The sequence below is a fragment of the Peromyscus leucopus genome, chromosome 10 (genome assembly GCF_004664715.2).
Source record: "Peromyscus leucopus breed LL Stock chromosome 10, UCI_PerLeu_2.1, whole genome shotgun sequence".
NCBI classification, from domain to species: Eukaryota; Metazoa; Chordata; class Mammalia; order Rodentia; family Cricetidae; genus Peromyscus; species Peromyscus leucopus.
In genome coordinates this window covers 54379337-54388791 of record NC_051071.1, presented here as the reverse complement: position 1 = coordinate 54388791, position 9455 = coordinate 54379337, and the positions used below count along the sequence as shown (strand labels likewise).

Here is a 9455-nt window from a genome sequence, read left to right as displayed (position 1 = left end):
GTGCCCGGGCAATTCAGCCGTAGCATTAAATAAAGCAAACAGAAAATTCCTCTGGAACTCTCGCCGGTATTTAATATTTTATTTGTCTCTGTTATTGTGCCCAGCCTAGGGTAAAACAGTCTCCTAAGAGCGAGGCGTGAGGGGGCTGGCTAGCATTTCCCCATGAATCGCTACTACAATACAATGGCATTTTGTTTGCTGGTTTTGACTCCTTGTCTTCTAACATTCTTTCTGACTTTCAAGGGAAAAGAGAAGAAGAAGAAAAAAAAAAAAGAAACGCTCCTATAATGGCAAAGAAAAGGGAAGGAAAGTTTCTTTTAAACCTTCAACCTTTTTTATTTGGTAGCATGTAAACATTCCCCGCCCCGCCCCGCCCCCCCAAGTATATGTGCGGGCAGTCTTCTTCTTCTCTTGTCCTTTAAATAGCGGGCTTTTTTTTTTTTCTCCTTTTGCCACATAGAATTGCCTTTCCATTATTGATTTAGAAATTGGCAAGGGGATAAAAAGTCAACCGTGTACACATACTAAGAAACGAGAGACAGAAGAAGATGGATCAAACCATCCATCTATCCATGTGGCCATTTATCTATCAATCCATCTCGCTTCCCACCCGCCTCTATTAAAATAAATAGCAGGCTCTGTACACACTGCTGGTTGGCTGAAGTTGTGATCTGGACAAAAGGTCTGTTTGGGAAAAGGATGCTGAACCTTTAATTCTATTTGTGCCGGTTGAAAACCAGGAGGGGTTTTTCTACACTTCACTTTTATTAGATTATTTCTTATAGATGGCTTCTTTTTTCCTCCCAGACGCGTGGTGCGGCTGCTGAAGCAGTTGGTCTATAGTTGGAATAATTGAATTAACCATTTGGTACAACTTTTAGAGGAGAGCTCGCGTGTAGAAAGCACAACCGGGACAAAGCAGGGAGCTGGGGCTGGAGCTGTGGCCTGGCCCAGCCTCACAAGCCTTTCACGGCTGAACAGAATCAGGACCCCGAGCCACAAAAGAGGGGCCGGGGCTGGGGAAGGGGCGGGTGGGAGGGACGGTGACATTGAACAAAATAAACCTACAAAGTCCTACAATGGGAAAAATGAAGTCAAGAGCGTTTGCTCATCCAACCGTGCGGTTCTAGTTCGGAGAGGTCTTCAAGGAGGCGCTCAGCACACGGGCCACAAGAGGATGGGCACCAGGGGGCGTCTGGAGCGAGGCCGAGGATGGTCCACAGAACAGGGCTGGCACCCTGGAGGCGGCTGGCGCGACCAAGTGGTGGCGGCTTGGAGCCAGACTGCGGGGAGGGACCAGCCCTGGGCTGGCGCCCTGCGGTGGCTTATCCCTCCTCCAAGGGCATTTCCCTAGCCCAGATTGCTGGTCCCTACTCTCTCTTTCTCCCGTCCAGACGCCGGGCCCTGAGCTGCTGCATAGCCCGGACCTCTTTCCAAACTCCTTTCAAAAAAACAAAATAAACAAACAAAAAAAAAAAAAAAAAAAAAAAAAAAAAAAAAAGAAAAAGAAAGAAAGAAAGAAAAGAAAAAGAAAAAGAAAAAAAACCCAGCCGCGTGCGTTTTAACTTTCAACCTAGAGTGGTCTGAAGCTGAAGTCAGGTGAAGGCTGTTGGAACGCCGCGTGAAAATGCGTGGCGAGCCGGTCTGGTGTAGGGCTCTTGGCTCCGTGGGAGAGCAGCTGCCAGGAGCCGGGGTGGCTCCCAGTGGAACACCCCGAGATGCACCTCAGGCAGGCTGTGAACCTGGGCTTTGCCAAACCTAGGCTCTAGAGACTAAACGCACCTCCTCCCTAAAATGTCTCTCTTGCAGAAAAAATAGCTTAAAGCCCACCGCTGCCAGGGAGAGGAGCTGGCCGGTGTTAATCTGGCCTAACCTGGCCTAGATCCCACGCCTTGGCATCCTCAGAACTCGGGCCTGAGCTACAACATCCCTTTCAGAAAAACCAGGACGCACTCTTTTCCTTTTGCCCCCCCCCCTTCACCCCTGAGTCCCAGGGAACAGAGAAACTTGGACAATCGTAGCCTTGTGCTTGGTAACTTATCCCCCACCTCCCTGAAGTGGAAGGCAGTGGGAGAATACCAGTGAGGGAAATTCCATGTGGAGTCCGTGGGGTACAGGCACCTCCCGGTCCAGATGCAGATTCATATTCATGAGAGAGCAATAAATAAAGACAAATCCGCGCTGTAATAACCCTTGGATTCGCATCCGTCTTTGCTGGCCTTTAGGTTCAGGGACTGAAGACAGATGTTTGCATCCCCTTTTCTCCTCTTGTCTGGTGACCATAAAGAAAAACCATTTAGAGTGTTGCAATTTGTTTCCCGCCGCAGTCAGAGCTCGGACGCATTTATTTTCATTCCCCCCGCTGCACAAAAAAAAAAAGTGCGCATTGGTGACCGAGGGACCCTCTTTATCAAATACGCATTGTACAGCGTACAACTGCAATAAAACTATCAGCCCTCCCCATAAAACTATCACCAGCTTCCTCGGTGGGTTCCCTTGCCTGCACTTGCTAGTTCAGAGCTCTTACGTCCAGAGGATGCGCAAACACCTGGGAGGAAGCTGAAAAGGCTGGGGGCCGCTGTCCGGGTTTAATCCATTACCCAGTCTGCAGCGGTTTAGTGCGTAATAAAGCAGGGTAGCAGCGGAGAGCGTGCGCCCATCCACTCCCCGGCACTAGCATCGAATTAAACCACTTAGTTTGGCAAACACTGAACGCCTAAATGCCCCTATAAAGACTTTATGAGTTTGTTACTTTAATTACTGACTTGTTACAGAGCACATAAAGGGGGTAATGAATGCAATAAAACTAATTATCTACACATTTAATTCATATAAAATATCCAGGGTTTGTTTACACCACACGGCGATTCAACTAAGCATTCCCCCCTCTTGTCCACCGAGAGGAAGGATTTAATGAAATATTTCCCTTTATTCGGCTAGAGTCTAACGAACCAAATGAAAATTACCCTCCGCTTAAATCATGGGGCCACCGAGGTCCACAAATCACGGCTAGCTTCTTTGTCTGCGCCTCCTTGCCAGAACCCAAGAGCCCCAGGAATCGAACTAGGAAAGCGAGCTGCCTCGAGCCGTTGGGTGCCGCTCAGTGAAGTCCGAAAACCTACAGGGGCAAACAGACAGCGATCCTCTTTGGAAAACCCCAAGTCTGGAGGGTGTGAGCGCCTGAAAAACCGGGAGGCGAAAGGGAGGGAGAGAGTAGAAGGCTGGAAAAGGAGACCCCGTTCGGGTGCATTTCATGCTGGGCATGGTAGCTACCGAGTAATTAAAACGAACAACCACCGCGGGGAAGCGTCACACACACCGCGGCAAATCTACACGAACGAAAGCAGACAGACACTGCGCAGGCTGAGCGCAGAGAAACGTTCGGTGGGGAGTCCAGATGTTTTACCTCTGAGATCTTCACTCGGTTGTTTATTTTACTTTTGTAAAGGGGGCTGTCTGCCCACGTCTCTGGAAAGCATATAAAGCTTCGAGCAGAAACACAATTGATAAGATGCTATTTTTTTTCCCCATCCCCTTCGACCAGGTGTATTTTAAAGAAATCAGCTTATCCTTATCGTTCACATAAAACCCCCTCGGCCCACTTACGCTACGTTACAGGGCGCCCGAGTCTTGCCAATGTCCCAGTCTTTATAACATTTCATGCACTTCGGGGGGTAGGCTTGTTGTTAAATTGAGCGTGTAACACTCTTACAAAACAGGTTTTCTATGACATCAAGGTTTCTTCTCCCTAACCAAGAAAAAAAAAAAAAAAAAAAGAACGAAGAAGGGGGAAAACACACTATCTCAATTTATGCCTAAGGTATATGATCAGTTAAAAAGGCTTAAAAGCTCTTGGAAATTGGATCAGGGAAAATCGTCACCCAACTTTCATTATTTCCAAGTAGCATGATTGAATTAAAGGGCAGGAGCTGGTTAGAAGGGAGGATCAGGGGCTCGGTGCGTAATGGTGTGGTATTAAATTCTAATTAGAGATGCAGGAATCGATGATAGGGAGGTTGGACAGCTCGGTTCCCCAGTGCCAGCCCAATAGACGGATGAGTTATTGTCATGTAAAAAGCGCCAGCAATAAGACCAACCGCTTTGCTATTGTCCAAGTGGAAAGAGCCAAGTTTATTATGAGGACTATATGCTCTAGAGACCTCAGACAAGGCATCTCATAGGAGGCTTTTTCATAAAACTAGGCTCTGCTGGTAGTGGGGAGGCCAGTGTGGAGGCAGGCGCTGAGCTGTGCACATCTCCCCACCGCCGCCGCCACCGTCTCCTCGCCCACCTTTCATTTCATTTTTCCACTTGGCTGAGCCGTCCAGAACCTTTTCAATGTATAAAATGGAATATTCTTACCTCAATTCTTCCGCCTACGAGTCCTGTATGGCCGGGATGGACACCTCGAGCCTGGCTTCCGCCTATGCAGACTTCAGTTCCTGCAGCCAGGCCAGTGGCTTCCAGTATAACCCGATCAGGACCACTTTTGGGGCCACGTCCGGCTGCCCGTCCCTCACTCCGGGATCCTGCAGCCTCGGCACCCTCAGGGACCACCAGAGCAGTCCGTACGCCGCAGGTAAGGACCGCGAGCTCTCTTAGCGGAAGACGCTGCCTTTCCGCTCGTATATAGGAAGCCTTGATTGCATTTGAAAATGGAAATGTGTTTAGTATTTACCAAACGAAATTTGCTTACACAAATGAAAGAATTTATCACGTTAGAAGCGATTGCAGGGAGGGGTAATTCACTTACAGGGTTACACTATCCTAGTCACACCCGAACCGCCAACAAAATTATCTTAAGCTGCCAAAATGATAGGCATAATTTATTTACTTTGCGATGAGACGTAAAGCTTAGAAAATAATTAAATAACAAAGAGTAAAGCTCATTACTGGCGGTGTCTCCTTTTTTTTTTTTTTTTTTTTAAGAACCGACAGCGGCTCACACCTCTTTGGCCGGTCATTTTTATGATCATTTCTGGAATGTATTGGTTTTTTTTATTATTATTATTTTACAGCACTATCCCCCAACTTTTGGTCGGCGGGCATCAACTTCTGAGAATTGAAAAGTTGCAACAGGGGCGCGAGGGGATAACTTCGTCCCTGGCTTTCTGCTATTCCGGCTGATGTTTTTGGACTGTTTTCGTGCTGAGTGCGCTATTCCCCGTTCGGGGGCTCAAGTGGTCTCCAGCTTGCTGTTTCAACCCATCCAAAGGCACTCGGGCCACAAGAAGCCACACAAAGTCCCCGCTTCTGTGTCTTACTAATGTGCTGGGTTTTCTTGGCAGGTCGCCGCTACTAAAACTCCTTCCGGATGCCGCCGGTGTCCGTAGCGGCTCCCGGGCTCTCCGACCTTGGGTCCCCACGTTCTGGCTCGGCGGCCCGCAAACTCCTGACTGTTTCGCTCACTCTAGCCTCCTCTGTCCTCCTCCCCTAGTTCCATACAAACTCTTCACGGACCACGGCGGCCTCAACGAGAAACGCAAGCAGCGGCGCATCCGCACCACGTTCACAAGCGCGCAGCTCAAAGAGCTGGAGAGGGTCTTCGCCGAGACGCACTACCCTGACATCTACACCCGGGAGGAGCTGGCGCTGAAGATTGACCTCACCGAGGCCAGAGTCCAGGTACCGGACGGAGACCGAGGGCCGCGGCGGCGGTAGGGTGAGGGAGGGGTGGATGCTAGATGCCGGATGCTGATGCTTGAGAGTTCCGAAGGGACCCAGGGCGGATCAGAGGAATGAGATTTGGAGCGCTGTGTGCGTGCGTGCGTGCGCACGAAGTGGGCCTAGGATCCACGCTCTGGGCCATTTCTTCACAGCCGCCAAGTGTTTCCCACCGGGGTTGGGGATTTAGCTCAGTTGGTGGAGCGCTTGCCTGGGAAGCGCAGGGCCCTGGGTTGGGTCTTCAGCTCCAGGGGAGGGAGAAAAGTGTTTCCCACCAACCAGTTGGAAGTTTGAACGGGAAAAGGGAAGCGCGGGGTGGGAGGAAGGTTGCGCACTTTCCCTGTGCCTCGGTCAGCCTAGCTGTCATCGTCGTTCGGTTGCTAAGTGCCTCCGAACTTCAGCGCCTTGAAAAACACGGTGTAACCTCCTAGCAACTCGGACTGGAAACAGATTCGTGAAGGGACCGTCCCTACCTAACTATTTAGGAGCGAACGTTCTGGAGCCGGTCAGCCAGCCCAGTGCAAGGCCAGGGGATGAGCGGTCACCAGAGTGGAAGACACCCCCCTTTCTCCAGTCAGACTGGAGAGGCCTGGGAGCAGGCAGAGCGCTTTTACGTCAAAAGAGCGGCTTGAGCCGGTCTGACCCTGACGGTGCCGCGTTCGGTTCGTTCGAGCCCTAAGACGGTTTCTCGGAAGGGGTCCCAGCAACGAGGAGGGCCGGGCTGGTCCTTCGCTGTGGTGTCAATGGTCCATTCCTACAGCGAAGTGTGTGTGTGTGTGTGTGTGTGTGTGTGTGTGTGTGTGTGTGTGTGTGTTCCGTCTGAAACGAAGTCGGTCGTCCCAAGCGCCACTTTGCCTTCTGGTTTTCTTCCCCCGTTTCATCACCTCCCCCTCTCTTCGGGCAGGTGTGGTTCCAGAACCGTCGGGCCAAGTTTCGAAAGCAGGAGCGCGCCGCCGCCGCCGCGGCCGCTGCAGCCAAAAACGGCTCCTCCGGCAAGAAGTCCGACTCCTCCCGGGACGACGAGAGCAAGGAGGCCAAGAGCACCGATCCGGACAGCACCGGGGGCCCGGGACCCAACCCCAACCCGACCCCCAGCTGCGGGGCCAACGGCGGCGGCGGCGGCGGGCCCAGCCCGACCGGAGCTCCGGGGGCGGCGGGCCCCGGGGCCCCGGAGGCGAACCCGGCAAGGGCGGTGCGGCCGCGGCGGCGGCGGCAGCGGCTGCGGCGGCAGCGGCGGCGGCGGCGGCGGCGGCGGGAGGCCTGGCTGCGGCCGGGGGCCCCGGACAAGGCTGGGCTCCCGGCCCGGGCCCCATCACCTCCATCCCGGATTCGCTCGGGGGCCCCTTCGCCAGCGTCTTGTCTTCGCTCCAAAGACCCAACGGTGCCAAGGCCGCCTTAGTGAAGAGCAGTATGTTCTGATCTGCGATCTGCGGCGGCGGCGGCGGGCGAGCCCGGGCGCGGGCTGGCGAGTGGGCGAGTGGGTAAACCCAAGGCTAGGGTCGCTGCTGCCAGGGGCTTTTTTCTTTTCTTTTTTTTCATCGAAGGCCTAAAATGATCGCGATTCGAATAACGAAAAAATGACGTCGCTCCCATTTCAACCCCACTCTTACCCGGTTCCTCAACCTCCCTCCCCTAACAAAACAAAACAAACAAACAAACAAAAAAACTTCCCCGGCTTCGCACCTGCCTCGGGCTGCGCATCGGACAGGGCTCCGCCTGCTGCCCAGGGGGTGTGAGCAGCGTGGCCTGGACTTCGGGGCACTCTCAGGGGGCTGTGTCTGAGTGTCGGGTGTATGTTTGTCTCGGAGAATGTGTGTCTGTGGCCCCAAGTAGGTGATAGGGAGAGATGGGGTAGGGGCCACAACCAACTCAGTGACTTCTTAGAAACAAATTAAAAATTCGGAAGGCAGCAACGATTTAAAAAAAAAAAGTAAAATAAAATAAATCACAAAAGTTAAAAAGATCCACATGGAGGGGACAAGTTAAAAATACAAAGGGGACAAGGAAGGCCTGTGGCTGGTACTGAGGATTTGGGCTTGCGAACCCCTAAATTCTCATGCTCACAACTGTACAGACTCTCGTGACTCCTCTTTAGGAAGGAATACTGACAGCCTTTCCAGCCTGGTTCCCCTCAGGTCCTTGGGTTCCGGCCACCGCAGAGATGGCTCACTCAGACTGTCCTGGCAGCCAAAGTGACTTTCTGGAGCCCGCTTGCCAATGTCCCCACCTCGCCGCCGCCGGAAAACCATCTTGCCATGAGCGCGACTGATGGCCACACCGTTTTGCTATCCCCAAACCCGAATCTTGCAGCCGCTTGGCCCTGAAAAGATGCCCTGTACATGAGATGCCTTTTCATCCTCAAACTCTGCAAACCGTGTCTCCTATTCCACAGCGCTCCTTGTTTTTCTCTCCTGCCACCCCGACCCACCCGCATTCTCTTCCTCCACCAGCTTTTACGGAACTTTCTGGCACTGCTTTGCATTGGAGTCCGTTGCAGTCCCACGGAGCTGGCTGCAGAGAAATCTACCCAGCACGGGAAAGGCACACACACACACACACACACACACACACACACACACACACACACACACACACACAGAGTTTGCAGAAAGTGTCTCGGCTTGCGTTTCTGATTGAGTGATCCGAGCTGGACTCATCCTGTAGGGTGGACGGACTGTATATTGATGCGCAGTTTAGACATCTCTGTTGGGATTTTTATTTTATTTTATTTTAAAAGGCACAAACTATAGATATTAGTTGAATGTTGAGGCTTTAACTTTTTCGGTGTCTTTCTACAGCTGTGTTCTGTGACTCAAATGTATCGTGTTACTCTCAGTACAGACCGTCTCCTCTACGTGACCGTATAATGTTTTTCTCTTCTTGTAGTCTCTTTGGTGTGTCTTTATGGCGTAATAAGGTTCTCACGGGTTCAATTCCTTTGTGTTTAGAGAGACCAGGTTCAGACAATGGTATATATTTTTGTTATCAGGTGCATGTATGTCTGATTTCATTTTCTTCTCGTTGGACTATGTTTGTGAACATAAGCGTCATAAGTTATGTTTCAGATTTTCAAATTTATTTATACGTGTTATAATGAATGCTTCTATTTAAAGGGGAAATATTTCTACATGTGCATATAGTTTTCCAAGAGTGTACCATTAACTTGATTGTTGATAATAAAAACAAAAAGCAAGTATAAGCAATTGAACTCTCCGGATTTTCTCTGCAGTCTGGTTTAAATCTAATTTGAAGTGTTACGGGCAGAAGAATTGGTGCTAAGCATTGAGAGGGCTGAATTTTTAATCCCGGCACTTGACTTGTGGACTCAAGCATTCAAATTGAGCCACACCTGAATTTTGGTGCCTGGAGAACAAGGGCGCCTCTGCTCTGTATGAATTTGTTTCTCAGGAACATCAACCACCAATAAAAGCGTACATAGGGTGCTCCTGGCCACTGCTGACTCGGTAGTATCTGAGGCACGGTTGGAGAACGGGTCTTTGAAGTGGGCTTGAAGTGAAAGCTAGGGTTCTGTGTGCAGAAGCCTGCAGGGTCTATCTATCCGTTAGCTCTGGGTAATCTGGAATCCCCAGACCTCACCAACTGCTGCCACCCAGAGATACCCCAGTGCCTCCCTGTGGTCAAGGGGCAGGGCTTCTGAACCCAGCAGCAGCTTGCTGTAATGGTGTGCTGGAGGAACTAACTTTCGGACTTCAGGAGGTACTGCCCATCACAACTGTGCTTTTGTGCATTTTCCTGTCCACCTAGGGCCACAGAGCAGGTGCAATTCCTTT

At 51.2% G+C, this 9455-nt stretch overlaps 1 protein-coding gene across 1 annotated transcript; it reads left to right on the top strand.

Annotated features, from left to right (window-relative positions):
- Window positions 1-4130: 4130 nt before the first annotated feature.
- On the top strand, window positions 4131-8863 carry Phox2b (paired like homeobox 2B). The gene is given in 4 exon segments (XM_028882216.2): window positions 4131-4579; window positions 5438-5625; window positions 6569-6824; window positions 6827-8863. Coding segments are annotated over 4 exon segments (942 nt in total). The 5' UTR covers window positions 4131-4338; the 3' UTR covers window positions 7084-8863.
- The last annotated feature ends 592 nt before the right edge of the window (window positions 8864-9455 follow it).